At 44.8% G+C, this 21,994-nt stretch overlaps 1 protein-coding gene across 1 annotated transcript in view; it reads left to right on the top strand.

Annotated features, from left to right (window-relative positions):
- The window catches only part of DHCR7 (7-dehydrocholesterol reductase), a 29,099-nt gene extending 7,305 nt beyond the window's left edge, over positions 1 to 21,794 (top strand). The window contains exons 2-8 of the mRNA XM_084632289.1: positions 7,622 to 7,722; positions 9,028 to 9,250; positions 11,143 to 11,233; positions 11,808 to 12,021; positions 12,402 to 12,606; positions 17,795 to 17,926; positions 20,237 to 21,794. Of these exons, the coding sequence (XP_084488415.1) occupies positions 7,628 to 7,722; positions 9,028 to 9,250; positions 11,143 to 11,233; positions 11,808 to 12,021; positions 12,402 to 12,606; positions 17,795 to 17,926; positions 20,237 to 20,701 (1,425 nt within the window). The 5' untranslated portion in view covers positions 7,622 to 7,627 and the 3' untranslated portion in view covers positions 20,702 to 21,794. The remainder of the gene's footprint in view (positions 1 to 7,621; positions 7,723 to 9,027; positions 9,251 to 11,142; positions 11,234 to 11,807; positions 12,022 to 12,401; positions 12,607 to 17,794; positions 17,927 to 20,236) is intronic.
- Positions 21,795 to 21,994: the final 200 nt, after the last annotated feature.

Here is a 21,994-nt window from a genome sequence, read left to right as displayed (position 1 = left end):
TTTGGGGGACAGTGGAGTTGGAGCACATACCCAGCAATCAGTCTGGTTTGTTAAAGTAGCAACATGGTGTGCAAGCGAAACAAAGGAGTTATGCTCCCGATATGCACAGTTTGGAAATACCAATTCAGAGAATAACAATGTTACCCAATTAATTATCGCCAGAGTCTTTTTAACCCAGGGTCTCCAGTACCTGGGTGGGCCCATTTTAGCGTAAAGGTGCCCACTATTTGTGTCTTTTAAATAGTAGCTTTAGCCCAAGATCGTCACTAGATGAGGAGTCAGCAGATTGGACGGTCCACTGTTCTGCTGACGAGGGGGCGGGTACTGCCTTCAGACGAGAGTGATGGATCCAGTTCTTGTGTCCCTCGATCTTTGCTGCTGTATGGGAGATCAGCAGGACGGTATAGGGTCCTTTCCATTTTTCCTGGAGAGGCTCGTCTTTCCAGGTACGAACAAGCACGGAGTCACCGGGCTGTAAGGAGTGGACGGGAGAGTCCAAGGGGAGAGGCTGGGAATCCTTAGTATACCTGTGAAGAGACAAGAGAACAGCAGACAGGGAACACATATACTGTGACAAAAAACCATTACCCAGCTTCCATTCCCCTGACAGAACCGGGGTGCCATTCATAGGCCATGCCCTTCCAAACATAATTTCAAAGGGACTAAGCCCTAATCTACCCTTAGGGAGAACGCGGATATGAAGTAGGACGAGGGGCGAAGCATCAGGCTATCGCAGTGAGGCTTCTTGGCACACTTTTGAGAGATGCCGTTTAAGGGTCTGATTGGTACGCTCCACTACCCCACTGGCTTGCAGTCTCCAGGGCGTATGGAGTTTCCAGGGGATCTGTAAGGCATGTGAGATGCTTAGAATGATTTTTGATGTGAAGTGTGTCCCGTTGTCAAATTCCATCCACAAGGGGAGTCCAAAGCGAGGAATGATCTCCTTAACAAACTTGAGGGCCACTGTTCTGGCAGTGCAGTTACGGTATGGGAAGGCTTCTGGCCATCCGCTGAACCGATCCACTATGACAAGGAGATATTTGAACCCTTGGGTCCGGGGAAACTCAGTAAAGTCTATTTGCCACACTTGTCCGGGGCCCGGAGTGGGTTCTAGGGCAGCTGGTGGCACAGGATGTCCCGGTCGGGGGTTATTCTTTTGGCAGACTAAGCAGTCTGCTTGTACCTGGGCAGCCAGGGGTCGGAGTCCGGAAGTGATAAAGTATTTTCCCTTTAGCTGGATAAGTGCTTCCCTGCCAGCATGAGTGGTTTGATGTAGTTTCTGCAGCACTGGCCGGATCAGGCCCTTTGGTAAGAGGACCTTCCCTTCCGGGGAATGGAGCCATCCCTCCTTTTCCCGGAGACCAAGTTTGTCAGTTAGCTGTCTCTCCTCCCCAGAGTACTGAGGGGTGGAAGCTCCCCTACTGATGGGATAAGGGCATGCATATGGACGTTTTCAGTCTGAGGGGATGGCAGGGTGGCAGCATGCTTAGCCTCTCTATCTGCCCGGACGTTACCTCTGGCCACATCTTGATCTTCCCTTTGATGGGCTTTACAGTGTACCACCGCCACTTCCGAGGGAAGTTGTATGGCTTCTAGGAGCCGGAGGATTTGGGGCCCATACTTGACTGGGGAGCCTTGGGCTGTCAGCATTCCTCTTTGCTTCCATAGGCCAGCATGAGCATGCAGCACACCAAAAGCATACTTTGAATCAGTAAAAATGTTGACCCGCTTTCCTTTTGACCGTTCAAGTGCACGGGTCAGGGCTGTTAGTTCGGCAAGCTGGGCAGAGGTCCCAGCAGGCAAACCTTCAGCTTCCACAGTGTCATGGAGGGTCACAACAGCATAACCCGCCCTCCTTTGCCCATCTATTACAGTACTGCTACCATCAGTGTACCACTCATAATCTGCATTTGGGAGGGGTACATCCTTTAAATCCAGACGGCTGGAGTACTGGACATCTATGATCTCTAAACAGTCATGTTTCTGTTCCTCTGTTTCTGGCAAGAGGGTGGCTGGGTTAAGGGAGGGGCAAGACTGTAAGGTGACTTCAGAGTTCTCTAACAACTTAGCCTGATACCGAGCAATCCGAGCCTGGGTGAGCCGAAGCCCTCCCTTTGCATCCAATAAGGCTCGGACCATATGGGGAGTATAGATTTGCATAATCCCTCCCAATGTTAGCTTCTCGGCTTCCTCAAGCACTAGGGCAGTAGCTGCGACCACCCGTAAACATGCCGGCCAACCCTTTGCAATCTGGTCCAGTTGCTTAGAAAAATAAGCCACGGGACGTCTCCATGTTCCTAACAGCTGTGTGAGCACTCCTAGGGCCACCCCCTTTCGTTCATGTACATACAACTGAAACAGCTTACAGAGATCCAGCAGGCCCAGAGCTGGTGCTTCCATCAATTTTCTTTTCAGGATTTTAAATGCCCTGTCAGCCTCTGGGGTCCAATAGAAGGGGTCATGATCTGCTCCTTTTACACAGTCGTACAGGAGTTTAGCCCACAGTCCAAACTCTGGGATCCATATCCTGCAAAAGCCTGCCATACCCGGAAATGCCCTGAGCCGCTTACGATTACTTGGGGTAGGAACTTGACAGATACCTTCCTTTCTTTCGCTTGAAAGCTGACGCTCCCCTTGCCTTATGTGAAACCCGAGGTACTGTACCTCTGGGAGGGCGATTTGAGCCTTACTCCATGCTACCCGATATCCCCAGAGTCCAATAAAATTCAGGAGGCTCACGGTGGCTTTAAGGCAGGGGGTTTGGCCCACAGTGGCAATTAACAAATCATCTACATACTGCAGAAGGAGGGTCTCCTCATTATCCCACTCCTCTAGGTGCCTGGCCAAAGAGGGTGGGGGAGTTTTTAAATCCCTGGGCCAACACTGTCCAGCAAAGTTGCTTTTTAACCCTTTTGCGGTCCTCCCACTCAAAGGAGAAAATCTCCTGTGACGGGGTGGCAACTGGGATGGTAAAGAAAGCATCTTCCAGAGTGAGGACTGAAAAATGGGTATACTGTCCCCCTATAGAAGCCAATAAGGTATACGGGTTAGGGACAAGAGGGTGCAAAGTCTTAACCCGTTCATTGACTGCCCTTAGGTCCTGTACCAGCCGATACGTGCCATTAGGCTTCTGTACGGGTAGAATGGGAGTGTTCCAGGCTGACTGACATTCCCGGAGAATACCATACATTAGGAATCGATCTATAGTTTCCTGTAAACCTTCTCTGGCTTCCCTCTTGATTGGATACTGTTTTACTTGCACTGGGCCTTTCCCTGGTATGAGCTGAATAGTAACGGGGGTCTGGTGGGTGGCCTTTCCTGGAATCCCTGATGCCCACACGAGGGGGTATACCTGGTCTTCCCACAGGCTCCATTCTGGGGCTTGCGTGGCTGAGGGCTCAACTGCAAGGGTCATGATCCATGCATTCTCAGGGGTAAGGTAAGCGTTATTTCATCCTCAGTAAAATGCAGGGTCGCACCAAGGCAACAAAGCAGATCCCGTCCCAGCAGAGGTGTAGGACGCTCAGGGAGGTATACCAGCTTGTGGGATATAGTTCTGTTTCCCAAAGTGCATTCCGCTGGGGCATACACTGGGCACTTGGTGTCTTTGCCTGTGGCTCCTACCACAGTAAGGGAATCTGCTACTGGCAACTGAAGGGGTCGATTTACAGCAGTTCATGCCGCGCCAGAGTCCACTAAAAAATCTATTTATGAGCTTCCCACCCGCATCTTTACTCGGGGTTCCGGGGGTAGGGTGATCCGTCTCCCCTGACACCCCTATTCCTGCTCCGCCATCACCATCATAGAGGCACTCCCCTTTTCTTTCCTCTTTGGGCACTCATTTTTCCAGTGTCCCTCTTGTCGACACAAGGCACACTGGTTGCGACCCAGTCGTCTCTCCTGCGTGCCCGGACGTTCGTGTCCACGGCCCCTTCCTCCCCGGCCACTTCTCTTAGTACCGGCCTGTACCGCTGTTACCATCAGTCTCACTTGCTTTCTCTCCTTCTCTGTCTCTCTCAGACTATAAGCTCGGTTTGCAGTCTCTATGATTTGTGCCATGGTCATGTCCATTAAATCCTCCTTTTTTTGTAACTTTCTCTTAATATCAGGGGCTGCTCTGCTTGTAAAAATTCCCTTAATAATTGACTCAGTTGCCTGATCATCAGGGTCTGCATTAGTGTTCTGTCAAATTGTGTCCCGAATACGCTGTAGAAAGGCCCCAGGGCTTTCTTTTAAATCCTGCATTACTTCATATGGCTTTGCCCAATTATTATGTCGGACAGCCGAGTGACGAAGTCCATGCAAAAGCAACTCCTTATAGGAGGTAAGGCGGGTCATATCCCCATGATCATTTGGATCCCACCTGGGGTCTGCTCGGGGGACTTTAATACGATCCCGGCCGTACCGTCTCTGCGCCTCTTCCCTTGCCTTGGACACAACCTGTTGTCTTTCAACCTCAGACAATAGGGTTCGCAGGAGGATGTTACAGTCATCCCAGTCCGGCTTGTGACTACTGAGGCACCCCTCAAAGACTGATATAAACCTGCTTGGGTTGGTGGAAAACTCTCCTGCCTGTGCTTTGAAAGCAGCCAAATCCACAGGATTAAAGGGCACATGAGTATAAACCTGCATAGTCGTGGCCGGACACCTGTCCGATCCAGACCGGGCGACTTTAGTTTCGGTGATTAAGGGGTATAGGCCAACCATTGGGGACTTACAAGGTGTGGGTGTAGGGGCCGAAGGGGACACCGGCTCTGCCATTTCAGTGGAGGTGGGGGTCTGGGGACTAACATTAGCTGCTACCGAGCCAGTTGGAGTCAGATTACAGTGCTGTAAAATATCTGGTCGAGTACATAAAGTCAGAAACAAATGCGCATACATATGTTCGTTCCATTTCCTTGTTCTCTGACAGAACAGGAGTAACTGAAGGATCGTGTTGTAATTAATTGACCCTCCTGGTGGCCACTACTCCTGGTCCTCTAGTTGATATTGAGGTCAGTCAACTGTACAGAATCGTTTTAATTGGCTCTTAGTCATCGGATCTGCACCAAATACCTTCCAGTTTGCTAGAATACATTCTAGGGGCATACACCATGCCCTAACCCCCGAGCTCTGTCCCTGTCCCATACCTACAGGGTAACTCTGGGCGTCCCCAGGTTCCAACAGAGCATACAATCCGGATTTCAAAAGGTTCCTACCTTATCCAAGGGACCGGTTCCTCACCGTCGTCCGCAGCTGCTCCGCCCCTATGTCCAAGGGACCGGTTCCTCATCGTCGTCCACAGATGCTTCTCCACTATATGGCGTTGCACCGTTGTGCCCTCCGGGGTCGATCAAATCGCATCTCCTCTGAGGCCCCCGATGAACTCACCGGTGCGCGCTGGGCGTTGGTTCTCACCGCAATCCTCAACCTCTAGGAGGGGTCCGGGCAAGACTAAATTGCAGCCTCGTCGCCCACCCAGGGACGCCAAAAGCTGTTGCCGGCACCCAGTGCCGAGAGGCTAAACAACAGCTGAGGTTGGTTCGCTACCCAGTGTGCTACACCCAATAATCACAACGGGGTGGAGAAGCAGAAAAGTTTATTTGCAGCTGCAAAAAGGTACAGGGAGAATAGAATCTCAAATCCTGCACCCAGAGCAGGAAGTTACACAGGCTTTTATACATCCTTTCTTCAGCATACTTATCCAATAGCAAGCTGCCCTAAGTATCCATATAGCCAGCCAATCCAGTTCCCAGCTAGTTCCCTTGTTCTCTGTATCATTTGTTAAACCATACACAAAGCTGCTTTATTCAGCATTGTTCTTCCATATCTGCCCTGTTTCGCCTTGCTTAGTTTCAGGCAGTCTGACTCTGCAACGTATTGTTGCAGATCCTCAGCATAACTGCTGTGAGTGCCTTCAGGCAGGGGGGGCCAAAGACACTTGGGCCTAGTACGCAGAGCTGCTGCGAGTGCCTCCAGGCAGGAGGGGAGGGGGCCAAGGACACTTGGGCCTAGTGCGAGGGGGCTTCATCGACACTCGTGGTCTTCCACCCCTCGAGTCACCTAGTGGCCATGCCCCAGTGTCCCCAACAGAGATGACACTGAAGGTGAGGAGACTCTATTAAAGAGGAGGTTGGCTGGAAAGCTGGTGTAGCCCACTGGCTCCTAGCAAGGTCTCAGTTGGGCAAGGGGTATGTGCCACTTGTTGTATCCTTGGGGGCAGCAGTTTTAAGAAGAAATCACTTGACACACAGAGAGCTGTGAGCCATGAAAGCAGCCATTTATTTTCCACACACTGAACTAACCAAACCAGCCAAAACTGGCTGGGCTATCCCTTAATAAGCTAACTCGATTGCCATAGCAACAACAATGTGCAATTACCACAACACCACTACTTTGAAAAATGGTGTTTGAATACATGAGCGGTGACTTGCACAGGAAAACACACTGGGTTTGTCCACTTTGGATGCTCTCTTTTTGATGACCAAAGGTCTGAAAACTTGTTTTTTGAGGCTGGGGTAAACGGGGGGGAAGGGTAACTACTACATGCAATTGTCTTCCAAGGATGACTCTGTGGTTGACTGGAGGGCTATTATAACGTTCTGCTAGTACAAAGGAAATGAAACCTGAGCACCTGAGAAGGTAAAGGATCATTAGGGTCTGGCTACACTAGAAATGTTACAATGGAGCCACTGTAGTGCTGTGGTGTAGACACTACAGTGATGGAAGGGGTAATCACTGTAATAAATCTACTTCTCCAGGAGGCGGTAGCTAGGTCAACAGAAAATTCTTCCATCAACCTAGCACTGTCTATGCTGGGGCATAGATTGGTTTAATTACATCTTTCATGGGTGTGAATTTTTCAAACTCCTGAGTGATGTAGCTAGGACAACATAAATTTTAGTGTAGATCAGCCATAGTGCTTGAAACTCTGGCATTGTATTAGGTGTGACTATAAAACCTCAAACAACTATTTAACTTTTGTTAAATGCCTGACATACTTGTGAGATGGTGTGATTTGTTTGTTTTAAATAAAGACTCAATCTCACCCCTTCAGGCTATGCCTATACTGCAAAGAAAGTGTGTTCTTTAACTCAGGTTAAAATAGCAGTGAAGACATTGCTTTGCTTTTAACAAAGGCTAGCAACTCGATTTAAAGCCTAGAGGGGAAATGATGGTTGAACTCACAAAGAGACTAGATATCAGGGTAAAGAAAAGCAAGCAGGATAAACCTCTTTGGTTGGGACGGGTGGAGGGAGGCAGAACCATTTCAGGCAATCTCTGCAAGGCACTAAAAAAACCCAAGTGTGTGTGTGTGTCGGAGGTGGTGGGCAGTTAAGGTACAATCCCAATCTAATTTTCCCTTTGCAGGTCATCTTTAACAATGTTCCCAGGTATTATACAGTGTTAATAAAAATTTTGGATTGGGCAATAAGTTTTACAGGGCCCTTTGGCATCAACAATATCTTAGGTTACAATCTTATATGCAGGAAAATGTAAGGTTTTTTTGTTTGTTTTTAATCAGAGTCCAGATGCCTGATACAGTTCAAGATTATCAAAAATGTAATGTATAAAGGATAATGCAAAACTCATTGTTGGGGGGACCAGATGGTATAACGTAATGTAAACCTCTTTCATGTAGGATCCAATGGCAGCCTTTCCTGAAGGAAAATCTGAAGAAAGGAAACATCAGAACATCCCAAATGGTTCTGGAGCATCTCAAGGCCAATGGGGAAGAGCCTGGTGAGAGAGGCTTGTCACTCTGACTGAACAGACTCAAAATGTGATACTAACCCAATATTCAAAAGACTAGGGCCCCTCAGTAAACAAAGGCTGCACCAGCCTTCAATTTAGACTTGCAGTATGAATGATCTAAACACAACATATCTGAAGTACAGCTCGACTTCAGACTTGCTATTGGGAGTTATTAGATGGTTTATATCCTTCGGCCCGCCCACCCTAAGGGAGTCTTTGTGGGTTACCCTACCAGTTCATCACAGCTTCAGCTCAGAACAAGCAAACTCATAACAAGTATTGTCCAGATCAGGGGTCTTTGATCTGGAGTGTCCAGAAGCAGGTAATTTAATATACAGTGGGTCTCTCTCCCAAGGGTGTATCTTCAAAAAGTTGGCTTTGGAAGGGAGAATTTGTATTTCCCTCACTTTGAGGTACTTCCTTGGAAATCCGCTTCACACACATTGTTCCAGAAAAGACTGTTGAACTTCCTCATCCCTCCTGAAGACTGCATTAATCTTGTGCTCTGGCTAAAGAAGTTACATACAATCTCACAATAGGACATAAACATTTGTGTTTCTCCTACAAGGTACCCTGGAGGTATTAACCCTAATTCAGTAAGGTTTAACTTAATTCAATAAATTCATTCAGGATATTGTCAGTCTGTCATAGTGCCCACCTTATAACTTTTAGCCTAGTGGTTTCCACCCTCACCCTGGGATGTGGGAGCCCCGTGTTCAATTTCCATCCCACCCCCTCTGCCAGAGTGGGAGAAGTGAGTGACCCCTGTTCAAATCCTCGGTGAGTGCTCTGACCACTGAGCTACGGAATGTGCTAATGTAGGTTTCTCCAATTAAAGCTGTTTCATTGTGGATTAAATAATTAGACCTCAAACCACCTTTTTGGGATGGAAAGTTGTGAACTGGGCACAGAGACACAAAAATGACTTGCCCAAGGTCACACAGCGAGTCTGTGGTAGAATCAGGAATTTGAAGCTGAGTCTCCTATGTTTCAGCCCAGTGCCTTAAAACACAAGCCCAGCCTTCATCTCCTGGGCTTGGCAACAAATAGCTACTTCCTAGAGAGCACTTCACAAACTATACAACCTCTCCCTGCTTGCTCTCTTCAGACTTCTGTTTTTACCATAGTAGTTTCCGTGCTGTATACTTTTGCTAATGTGCAAATGAACTTATGCTTTACAAAGCAGTACATTTTAGTGTAACTGACAAACTCTAAAATTGAAACTCAATGGGAACAGACCCACTGTGTCAATGCAAAATTCCCTTCAGAAGATAACCCATGTCTCTGTTACAGGGAAGTAGACTGGTTTTCCTTGGCCAGCGTCCTCTTCCTCCTTACGTTTTCTCCATTCATCGTATATTACTTTATAATGTCATGTGATCAGTACCATTGCTCTCTGACGGACCCCATCATTGATGTGCTCATGGGGAATTCCCATCTCTCTGACATCTGGAACAAGACACCCTCCCTGAGCTGGAAAGCTGCTAACATCTATATATTTTGGGTCACTTTCCAGGTAAATCTTTCAGTTTCTGTATTACAGACTGAAGTCAGATAATTACTCCACATATTTGATCTAGGTATGTGTTGCTTATCTCCTTTCATGACTAATTTTCTAGTGAACCCTATTATGTGAAAAGGATATAAGAAGTAAATTAACAATCTTAAATGAATATAGTTTCTGACATCCAAATAGATCTTAAGCACTTGGCAAAGTGTAATGCACATTAGTAATGCACATGTAATGCACATTATCACTTATGCCACACATGTGATGGAAGCCTTCTATAATAGGGCACCATTCCTCCCCAATCTCATTCCACACCCTGTGGAACACTGGGGTCAGTACTGACTGACTCAGGGGGAAGGATGACATCAAGTGAATCACTAACATCACTTCCTGCAGAATGTGAATTTTTAAAAAAACAGAATATCTCATCCAAGTTCAGACTCAGCCCCTCTGTCAAGAACTGCCAAGATCACAGCTTGAAGCGTTATGACTGCAAGGCAATGTAATGCGCTCTGATGGGGGTTACACAAGATAACTAGGTGATGGCAGGTGGATTTAAATCAAGGCGATTTAAATCACCAAGTGGAATCAGTCTAAAGCATTGATTTTAATCAACTTCTCCATTTGTACTTCAGTTATCTTGTAAAGAAAGGTGCGTTCTCTTTGATGAAACCATTATAACATGTTGATTTACAACTAAATAGAGCTTTTCATTAGATTTGGTACACTTTTTTGCTACTTAGGACGGTACATTGTAACATACATTTACTGAAACAATTATATAGCTTAATAGTTTGATTGTTAATTGTACATTTTTACTATGTTAGCTAATGGTGAATGATATATTGGTTATTTACTAGCCAATTCATTCTTTGCTTATGATTTGTGTCAAGCTGCATTAGGATGGTAACTGGAATTTAATGAAGCACACAAAACAGCATATACATTTTACTTTTTTTTTTTAAAACAACCTGAAATATTTTGGATACATAAACTTCTCTTATCAAAACATGTTTTACATTTACAACTACAGTATAGTAAGGTTAGGCCCTAACATATGTTGTATTAAGTTCAGATTTTATTTTAACAGGTCTATTTTAAAAAAAGAAAAACTTACTGTCATTTAAATAACAAAACCAAAAATCTGATTTTAAATAAAAAATCAATTTTTATTTTTTTTTTCCAAAAAAATCAATTTTTATCCAGCAGGCCAGGTGAAGTGAGCTTAAAGGGTCACAGATAAGTTAAAAATCAAGCTTCACAATTTTGTGCATTACCCAGAGTTCTCACTTGGGCATAATCCCAGTAGTTTCTATAGCTGTATAAGTAAAGGCTAAGTAAATATTTCAGGATTTGGCTGTTGTGGTAGTAGACTATTGCTATGTTTAGATTACTAAAATTGAGCTGCTTTTACATCTAATATACTTGTAATGTTGTATGCAGTTCTTTCTTTCTCTCTTTATTGTACTTTATTTTCTCATCTTCTTCAGTGAAAGTAGGTTAGTTTCAGCTTTGCTTATAGTCAGCTCCTAATCACTTCAGGTTCTTATCCATTAACACATGATTGCAAATACTGAAGGAAAATATTTATTTAAAAATATTCTTCCAATTTTTTCCTCTAATTTCCTGGAAACATTTCTATTGTATTAGCTTTTATAAAATATTATTTAGGATAAATTTGATATAGTTTTAATTGTATACGAAAATTCAATTCTGTAAGGAATTCTGGTTTATGACATTTAAAGTGAATTGGCCTTTTGGTGGGTCTGCATATCTGCATTTTCAATGTTGGGGTCTTTTACAAGTTAATATTTATGCACAGTTTGTGTGTGTGTATAGGTATTCGATATTTTATGCCCTGCCAATTATTTATTACTCTTACATTCTTTGCAATGTAGGTGATGTTATATATATTAGTTCCTGATTTCTGCCACAAGTTTCTACCTGGATATGTAGGAGGAGTACAAGAAGGCGCTCTGACCCCTGCTGGTAAGGGTTTTGTTTTTTCCCTTAGCACATACAATGTGTATTTCCTTTTAAATGACAGTTCCTCCATTAGATCTCTTACCTGCTATAGTTAATTGAATTTTCCAAATATATATCTGGATTATTGTAGAAGTGGGAAATATAGACGAACACTCCCATAATGTACTTTAGAGAATTAGATTGTGTGAAAACTACATACTTCCTTCTGTTCACTGGGATTTTACCTTGAGCTATTTAACTTCAGTTAAGAAACATGTTTCCCTGCCCACCCCCCTTCCCCTTTCTGAAGTAAAGAGCAGGCCTAGGCAGCTATGTTGATGACTACACTAGAGTGTCATCAGGTCTTCATTCATTTGAAGGATGGAAGCCACAATAAGACTTGAGTGTTTGGGAGAAGGAGATCTTTCAGTGCTTCAGGATGAGCAAAGAGGCCAATGGAAAGACTCGTTTTCATAATGGGCAATGGATTTGCACTCCTGGATAGGGCTACGCCCAGAGCTAATAAAAGGCATGTTCCCTTTATACCTAATTCATGCAGTATCACAGAATGTTGAACAATTTACCTCTTCCTCTTTAGGCACAGTAAATAAATATGAAATCAATGGACTTCAAGCCTGGATCATTACCCATGCTCTCTGGTTTGCAAATGCTCACTACTTCCATTGGTTCTCACCCACCATCATTTTTGACAACTGGATTCCTCTCCTATGGTGTGCTAATATTCTGGGATACGCAGCTTCCACATTTGCAATGATTAAAAGCTACTTTTTCCCCAGTAACCCCAATGACTGGTATGTTGCTGTTAATACTCATATAGTACAGTGTTATGGAGAACTTTGACATGTGAACATTGAATCTTCTTCAGTACAGTGATAAGAATGCATTTTTGACTAATATCTTAATCTGGCTAGAAAATGGTATGACTGGTCAAAAGAAATATCAAAACTAAACTAGGAAGATCTTAGAGGCAGAACTTACCTTTATATTACCTTCATCGGATCAACTTGTATCATCTTAATAATTACTTGGTTTTATATATTAACACACCTTCAGTTCACAAAATGACAGTAGTTCATGTATTGGAAAATTAACTGAAACCTATATTCAAACTTAATTTGCTACTGTTGCATGTGAATGTATTACCTCTACAATTTTTTTTATACCTTTTTAGCAAATTCACTGGCAATTTATTTTATGACTATATGATGGGGATTGAATTTAACCCTCGAATAGGGAAGTGGTTTGATTTCAAGCTATTCTTCAATGGCCGGCCTGGTATTGTAGCCTGGACTCTAATTAACCTCTCCTACGCTGCCAAACAACAGGAACTGTATGGTCAGGTGACCAACTCAATGATCCTAGTCAATGTCCTACAGGTAAGTCTAGAATGGTGGAATTAAACCTGGTTGAAAACTATGGATATTAAAATAGACTAAATTCTCATGATAAAATTGAATGCACAGTTATTTCTTGTTGACATAGAATAACCTTGGCCATGATCATGCTTTGGGACCTGCTAGCATGGGCTTTTACACTCATGCAGAGTCCCACAGAAGTCAGTGGCACAACCGTGTCCACATCTGCAGAGCTTGATGCAGGATCAGGGACCTATTTAATCTAAGAAATACATTTGTCTTTCAGTCTGTATTCTAGAAACAGGCCTGATACTGTTTCCTTTGGACGCTGACGGAATTCCACTTGACTTCAATGGGATCAAGATTGGGGCTACATGTCCCTTCCCCCGCCCCTTTTCCCCCCTAAAACCACTGTTTTAGGCTCCATGCTGAGACAGTGGAGACACTGCACCTTCCCAGCATGGAGCCTAAAACAGTGGCAGTGGCTGCTAAAAAGATTTGTTAGTTAAATGTTTCTGTGTAGATGTTTACGCCTGTGGAACTGCAAAATCCCTTTAAAAAGAACAGGAGTACTTGTGGCACCTTAGAGACTAACAAATATATTTGAGCGTAAGCTTTCGTGGGCTACAGCTCACTTCATTGGATGCATAGAATGGAACATATAGTAAGAAGATAGATAGATAGACATAGATATACATACAGAGAACATGAAAAAGTGGAGTAAGAGGCTAATTAAGATGAGCTATTATAAGCAGGAGAAAAAAAACTTTTGTAGTGATAATCAAGATGGCCCATTTAGACAGCTGACAAGAAGGTGTGAGGATACTTAACATGGGGAAATAGATTCTTGGCGTGACTCCTTGTATCCAAATGATTAACTCATATTTTTTAAAAATATTCTCTGCTTTGTTTATAATCTAGGAGCCAAAAAAAAAAACTCAAGACTTCCAGATTTATAATGTATTTTTTGTTTAATCAAGAAAAGCACACTTTTTTTGGTAAATAAGGTTAATAATTTGGATTTATTGAATGAAGACTGATATTGACTGATAACAGCTAGAATCCCAGCCTTGTGCAGGCACAGAACTTTTTCAATTTAAAAAAAACTTGTTATCATTTTCAGCCATGTGGCACCAAAGATGTTAGAATGGCTTGGGAGCCTAAAATCATCACATGACTTTTTGAGTAAGCTAGCTAGTGATAAAATAGATGTTTCTAGGGGTTTGAATCATAGAATATCAGAGTTGGAAGGGACCTCAGGAGGTCATCTAGTCCAACCCCCTGCTCAAAGCAGGACCAATCCCCAACTAAATCATCCCAGCCAGAGCTCTGTCAAGCCTGACCTTAAAAACCTCTAAGGAAGGAGATTCTACCACCTCCCTAGTTAACGCGTTCCAGTGTTTCACCACCCTCCTAGTGAAAAAGTTTTTCCTAATATCCAACCTAAACCTCCCCCACTGCAACTTGAGACCTTTACTCCTTGTCCTGTCCTCTTCTACCACTGAGAATAGTCTAGAACCTTCCTCTTTGGAACCACCTCTCAGGTAGTTGAAAGCAGCTATCAAATCCCCCCTCATTCTTCTCTTCTGCAGACGAAACAATCCCAGTTCCCTCAGCCTCTCCTCATAAGTCATGTGTTCCAGACCCCTAATCATTTTTGTTGCCCTTCGCTGGACTCTCTCCAATTTATCCACATTCTTCTTGTAGTGCGGGGCCCAAAACTGGACACAGTACTCTAGATGAGGCCTCACCAATGTCGAATAGAGGGGAACGATCACGTCCCTCTATCTGCTGGCTGTGCCCCTACTTATACATCCCAAAATGCCATTGGCCTTCTTGGCAAGAAGGGCACACTGTTGACTCATATCCAGCTTCTCGTCCACTGTCACCCCTAGGTCCTTTTCTGCAGAACTGCTGCCTAGCCATTCGGTCCCTAGTCTGTAGCGGTGCATTGGGTTCTTCCGTCCTAAGTGCAGGACTCTGCACTTATCCTTGTTGAACCTCATTGAACCTCATCAGATTTCTTTTGGCCCAGTCCTCCAATTTGTCTAGGTCCCTCTGTATCCTATCCCTGCCCTCCAGCGAATCTACCACTCCTCCCAGTTTAGTATCATCCCCAAATTTGCTGAGAGTGCAATCCACACAATCCTCCAGATCATTTATGAAGATCTTGAACAAAACTGGCCCCAGGACCGACCCTTGGGGCACTCCAATTGATACCGGCTGCCAACTAGACATGGAGCCATTGATCACTACCCGTTGAGCCCGACAATCTAGCCAACTTTCTACCCACCTTATAGTGCATTCACCCAGCCCATACTTCTTTAACTTGCTGACAAGAATACTGTGGGAGACCGTGTCAAAAGCTTTGCTAAAGTCAAGAAACAATACATCCACTGCTTTCCCTTCATCCACAGAACCAGTAATCACATCATAGAAGGCGATTAGATTAGTCAGGCATGACCTTCCCTTGGTGAATCCATGCTGACTGTTCCTGATCACTTTCCTCTCATGTAAGTACTTCAGGATTGATTCCTTGAGAACCTGCTCCATGATTTTTCTGGGGACTGAGGTGAGACTGACTGGCCTGTAGTTCCCAGGATCCTCCTTCTTCCCTTTTTTAAAGATTGGCACTACATTAACCTTTTTCCAGTCATCCGGGACTTCCCCCATTTGCCATGAGTTTTCAAAGATAATGGCCAATGGCTCTGCAATCACAGCCGCCAATTCCTTTAGCACTCTCGGATGCAACGCATCCGGCCCCATGGACTTGTGCACGTCCAGCTTTTCTAAGTAGTCCCTAACCACTTCTTTCTCCACAGAGGGCTGGCCACCTACTCCCCATGCTGTGATGCCCAGTGCAGCAGTCTGGGAGCTGACCTTGTTCGTGAAGACAGAGGCAAAAAAAGCATTGAGTACATTAGCTTTTTCCACATCCTCTGTCACTAGGTTGCCTCCCTCATTAAGTAAGGGGCCCACACTTTCCTTGGCTTTCTTCTTGTTGCCAACATACCTGAAGAAACCCTTCTTGTTACTCTTAACATCTCTTGCTAGCTGCAGCTCCAGGTGTGATTTGGCCCTCCTGATTTCATTCCTACATGCCTGAGCAATATTTTTATACTCTTCCCTGGTTATTTGACCAATCTTCCACTTCTTGTAAGCTTCTTTTTTATGTTTAAGATCCGCAAGGATTTCACCGTTAAGCCAAGCTGGTCGCCTGCCATATTTACTATTCTTTCGACACATCGGGATGGTTTGTCCCTGTAACCTCAATAGGGATTCCTTGAAATACAGCCAGCTCTCCTGGACTCCTTTCCCCTTCATGTTATTCCCCCAGGGAATCCTACCCATCAGTTCCCTGAAGGAGTCAAAGTCTGCTTTCCTGAAGTTCAGGGTCCATATTCTGCTGCTTACCTTTCTTCCCTGTGTCAGGATCCTGAACTATTCGACATTGGTGAGGCCTCATCTGGAGTACTGTGTCCAGTTTTGGGCCCCACACTACAAGAAGGATGTGGATAAATTGGAGAGAGTCCAGCGAAGGGCAACAAAAATGATTAGGGGTCTGGAACACATGAGTTATGAGGAGAGGCTGAGGGAACTGGGATTGTTTAGTCTGCAGAAGAGAAGAATGAGGGGGGATTTGATAACTGCTTTCAACTACCTGAGAGGTAGTTCCAGAGAGGATGGTTCTAGACTATTCTCAGTGGTGGAAGAGGACAGGACAAGGAGTAATGGTCTCAAGTTGCAGTGGGGGAGGTTTAGGTTGGATATTAGGAAAAACTTTTTCACTAGGAGGGTGGTGAAACACTGGAATGCGTTGCCTAGGGAGGTGGTGGAATCTCCTTCCTTAGAAGTTTTTAAGGTCAGGCTTGACAAAGCCCTGGCTGGGATGATTTAATTGGGTATGGGTCCTGCTTTTGAGCAGGGGGTTGGACTAGATGACCTCCTGAGGTCCCTTCCAACCCTGATATTCTATGATTCTATGAACTCAACGAACTCATGGAAGAGGAGTAGGTAGAAACTGGAACAGAGGAGCGACAAAGGCATGAGGTTGACCAAAATAAAGGAGGGGGCAGATGAGCATGTAGCAAAAGAGAACGGCCAGGAGACTAAGGGCAGGTCTACACTACCGCACTACATCGGCGCAGCTTCACCAATGCAGCTGTGCCGCTGTAGCGCGTCTGGTGAAGACGCACTATGCTGACGGGAGAGTGCTCTCCCATTGACATAATTACTCCACCTCAATGAGAGGCAGAAGCTGTGTCGGTGGAAGAGCGTCTCCCTCCAACATAGCGCTAGCGTGGACATCGATATACATCGCTCGGAGGGGGTGGCTTATTCATACCCCTGAGTGACGTAACTTACATCGACTTAAGCAGTAGTGTAGACAAGCCCTGAGGCTTTGAAAGCTGTTGGTCCTGTGAATCAAGACCACTGGACCAGAGCAGTTTATTCTGGTCCATTTCGGGGAATAAGGAGATGGGCTAAAGACCAGGAAGTCACTCCATCTCCTGTTGTGGCTGCTGGCAGTCCTGCTGTGACCAGGATATGTTGAAATCTCTGTTAGGCAAAAGCTGACAAACTAGATAGATTAAGGATCTAACTTAAAACAACACAAACAAAGTCAAAGACTAACATTCATATGTGTCTTGAAGTGCACCACTGTGCCTTTGTGTACATTACATTAGCACTGGATCTCACGATCAGATGATCAACATTACCTAGGTACAGTGAAAAGAAAAGGAGGACTTGTGGCACCTTAGAGACTAACCAATTTATTTGAGCATAAGCTTTCGTGAACTACAGCTCACTTCATCGGATGCATGGTGAGATGCCTAAAGGGTGTCTGTGGGTTTAAGCTGGTTTTGTTTGCCTGCCACATTCCATTCCACAGCAGGGCCGTGCTGTTACTATTGTCTGTCTAGAATGGGTTGGCCCTAATAAGTAATAAGCTAGGAATTTTAGCATTGGTTTAGCAGTCACCTTGAAAGTACTGAATTCAAATTATACGTGTACGCATTACTACAATTGTGGTAATACTTAAAAAAAAATACTCTGTTTTGCCAATGTAAAAATGCAGAAAGGTTCTCAGGCTGTTGCCACAAGATAAAACCAGCAGCCTGATCCTAGTACAGTGAGACTGGGTGACTACGACAGATGTTTTAATAGCAACAGAGCATTGTTCTAAGCATAAGACATTTATTTCCAGGGTATTTATGTATTGGACTTCTTCTGGAATGAAGCTTGGTATTTGAAAACTATTGATATCTGTCATGATCATTTTGGATGGTACCTGGGCTGGGGAGATTGCGTTTGGCTGCCTTACCTCTACACTCTGCAGGTAAAAATACAATTGTATTGAGAATAGCATTTGCATGGAAGCAGAACAAGTTAAAAGTAAATATAGAAATCCTAAAAATGTGTTTCCCTAGCAGCATGACTAGCATCCTAAATAACTGGCTTCTAAGTAAACTTAGTTGAGTAATGTAATAGATAGTTAACAATAGTGGTTCCAACCATTCCTTTGTTAGATGTATTGTGACACAACAGGATACAATCCAGATTAATGAGTAGCTGTGTCACCCCTGCCCGGTAACCTGGGGTGCTCTTTACAATGCCTTGCTGCTCACAAACAGTCTCCAGCATGTAATTTACTCCCAGCTATGACTTGGGTCTTACTAGACTTAAAAATTACCACAAGGTAACCCCAACATGTTCCTAGTCCCAGATCTTCCCCCAGAAATGTATGTCCTGTACTGGACAGTACAGATATATTGAGCCTGTTATTCCTTTAAGGGAATAATATGCATGCACACAAATTGTTACCCCAAATGGCATTTCCCAGACACTTCAACTTTGAACACACTGGATTAGATAAAACAAGTGTATTAAGTTAATTAACTACAGAGAGAAAGAGAGATTTTGAGTACAAATAATGAGGCATAAGAGTCAGAAATAGTTACAGGAAAAATTAAGATAAAATGCCTCCTGATGCCTTACTTAACTTTGCTTTAAATCTAATGTAGTTTGTTTTCTCACCACATGCTTTCAGCAGTCTCACTGATCAAACTCTTTAGGTCAGGACGCCTCCCACAGAGCCCACGATGAGCAGAGGGAGAGAGAGGGTGCCTTGGGATGTTTGTCCCTTCTTTTTATAATTTGTCACCCTCTTGGAAAAACATTTCCAGCTGAGACCCAGGAGCCAGAGTCTGTGTGGAAGGATATTCCCTGCTTTTTTCCCCACCTGTTTGAACTTCCTTGTCTTCCCTTCCCGCTTGAGGACTCTATTTACTGCTTAAATGCAAATTAAGCCACACACATTTCTTTGTTTAGGACAGACCTGTTTGCCAGCTTTTGCTTGGGCAGGGCTGTGGGGTTTGAAACATGTTAATAACAACAACACACAGGGGTATCTTATAACTTTACATGCAATGTTCCCACACATATTTTAACAGGACAGTGCTGACCAGTAAATTATGAGTTTTCACATGGTACCTTACAAGGCACACTTTGAACAAAGGTGATTACAATAGTGTGTAGGGTGTGGATACAGGGGTGTATTCTGTCACACCCCTACATTGGGATGATTTAGTGCAGGGGTGGGCAAACTTTTTGGCCCAAAGGCCACATCTGGGAATAGAAATTGTATGGTGGGCCATGAATGCTCACAAAATTGGGGTTGGGGTGCGGGAGGGGGTGAGGCTTTGATTGAGGGGTGTGGGCTCCAGGGTGGGGCCATAAATGAGGAGTTCAGGGTGGGGGGGGTGAGGGCTCCGGCTGGGGTGTACGGGCTTTGGGCTGGGGATGAGGAGTTTGGGGTGTAGGATGGTGCTCTGGGCTGGGACGAAGGGTTTGGAGGGCGGGAGAGGGAATCAGGGCTGGGGCAGGGGGTTGGGGCATGGGGAGAGGCACTTACCTCAAGCGGCTCCCAGAAGCAGCAGCATGTCCCTTTTCTGGTTCCTATGTGTAGGCGCAGCCAGGCGGCTCTGGGTCCCGCCCCGTCCGCAGGCACCGCCCCTGCAGCTCCCATTGGAGCACCGGAGCGGGCCATTGGAGGGCGTAGGAGCTGGAGGGGGGCCATGCTGCGGCTTCTGGGAGCTGCATGGAGCAGGCCCTGACTCTGCGCCCCAGCTGGAGCGCCGGAGCAGGGCAAGCCCTAGACCCCACCAGCAGGAGTTCGCAGGCCGGCTTAAAATGGCTCATGGGCCGTAGTTTCCCACCCCTGATTTAGTGGATAAGGGCCCTGCTGTGTCTTATTATTTCTGGGGTGTGAAGATCACTGGTACCATCCAAGATTGAGCTGAATGCCATGATAGCAGAGTACAGCAGGCAGGCTGCTTGCTGCTTGAGCCTTTAATGCTGTTCATATGAGTTGTTCCTACAGCCACCTACAATGCCATCACAGTGAGAGAAATGGGTGGTTTTCTAAGAACCACCTGTGGCTTTACCTGGAGAGATGGCCATACATTTGTAGCGTGGGTCTGGGTCTTGCAAGTTTCCCTGCTCTCACTGATCCTCTCCTCTACCTGGGTCCCCATTTGCTTAGAGAAGTAGTCTAGCATCCTCCAGGCAAAGGGGGTGCCACTCAGCTTGGAGGAAACATTTGTTTACAGAAATTCACTGAACCCTCTAACTCTTCCTCACTCCACAGGGTTTATATTTGGTTTACCATCCTGTACAGCTCTCAAAAGCTAATGCAGTTGGGATCCTGCTTTTGGGGCTGGTTGGCTATTATATCTTCAGGATGACCAACCACCAAAAAGATCTCTTCCGTCGCACAGATGGGCACTGTAAGATCTGGGGTAAGAAGCCAGAATATATTGAATGCTCCTACACGTCATTGGATGGGACTAAATACTACAGCAAGCTGATGATTTCAGGATTCTGGGGAGTGGCGCGACATTTTAACTACACAGGTGACCTGATGGGCTCCCTGGCATACTGCTTGACTTGTGGCTTTGGGCACATCCTGCCGTATTTCTACATCATTTACATGACCATTCTGCTGACCCACCGCTGCATCAGGGATGAACACCGTTGCTCCAGCAAATACGGCAAGGAGTGGAAGCGCTACACTACTGCAGTTCCTTACCGACTAATACCAGGGGTATTTTAAGACTGAGAGTTCCAGACAAAACATATCCCTTTTGGAAGACAGCAGTGTTCACACACTCTGCTTGACACCAGCAAAAACTGTTTCCAGTTTTCTGTAAAACATCTTGTGGGGGAGAAAGCGTGGTTTGAAGAATAACTCTTCACCTTCTAATGTAACGTGTTCCCAGTAGCTATTTAGAACATGGTAGCACTAAAATGGCCAGGTCTCCAAATAAAACAGAAATTAAAGATTGAAGAACTTTTGTTATAATCTAGCTCCTGAAATGTTCTTTCCCACACTGTGTATCTTTACATGAAAAGGATGAAGGCATGTGTCGGGGGGTGAGGAATATTGGGCAAGATCCTCAGCAGTTATAGACAGACATCGCTGGAATTAGGCCTACAGAGACACCAATATGCAGCAGTGGAAGGTGTAGCCCGGATGTTCCCATTTTAGTCTGGCACAGTTTGCTTGCAATGTGAATTAGTGTCTAAACATATATTTGATAATGGGAAACAGTTTTTTTTCCACTGCAGGTGAAAGACTTGAATATTTATCACTTGTGACCAAAATCATATCTGTAAGTGGACACGACAGTGGAGGATTCAGGATGAAAGGGGGGGGGGGGAAATGCTATTAAATACATTTTTAAAACAATGGATATGTTCCCCCTCCTCCCCCCCGCCCTGACTTTCTGAGCATCCCCTCCTCCATTGGACTACCTCTTACTGCATGAACAATGTCATCCACTATGGACTAGAGCTGTTCAAAGAGAGTGGATACAGTCCTTGCCCTAACCAGTATATGCCCTAGAAAAGGCAAAGACAGATACATTATGCAAGCAAAAGTGAACAAGCCAATAAGCATATGTTTTGTCAGATAAACCTGTGGTGGTTGCATGTACATTAAATACTAAGTTCTCCACTTACATGAACAGTTAACTCATACAGTAAACAAACAAATACATGACTTAGTCAACTAGGTTCTTGAAAGCATCATAAAATAATCTTGGTGAGGGATTTAAATGAGGAGACGGTGGCTTTGCAATCTGGTGTAGAGGAGAGACTGCAATAGTAATGCAAAAGTGATAATAAAAATTATTGTGAAATATTAAGTCATTAAACTTGCCTGTGCTTTTACTGATGTTTACAGTGGGAGGTGGGGTTGCTCCATAGCCGCCACGGTAGGGCCAAGCTTGGTATTATGGGCACTCCCTGCCTTAGCCCATAAATTTTAGGCCATCCGCTGGGCATAAGGTAAGCTTGGCATCAGTCTAAACACTTGAGTAACAAAACTCAGAACTGGATGTCAATG

The sequence above is a fragment of the Lepidochelys olivacea genome (genome assembly GCF_965140295.1).
Source record: "Lepidochelys olivacea isolate rLepOli2 genome assembly, chromosome: 6".
Lineage (NCBI taxonomy): Eukaryota > Metazoa > Chordata > Testudines > Cheloniidae > Lepidochelys > Lepidochelys olivacea.
This window is presented reverse-complemented; position numbering and strand designations above follow the sequence as displayed.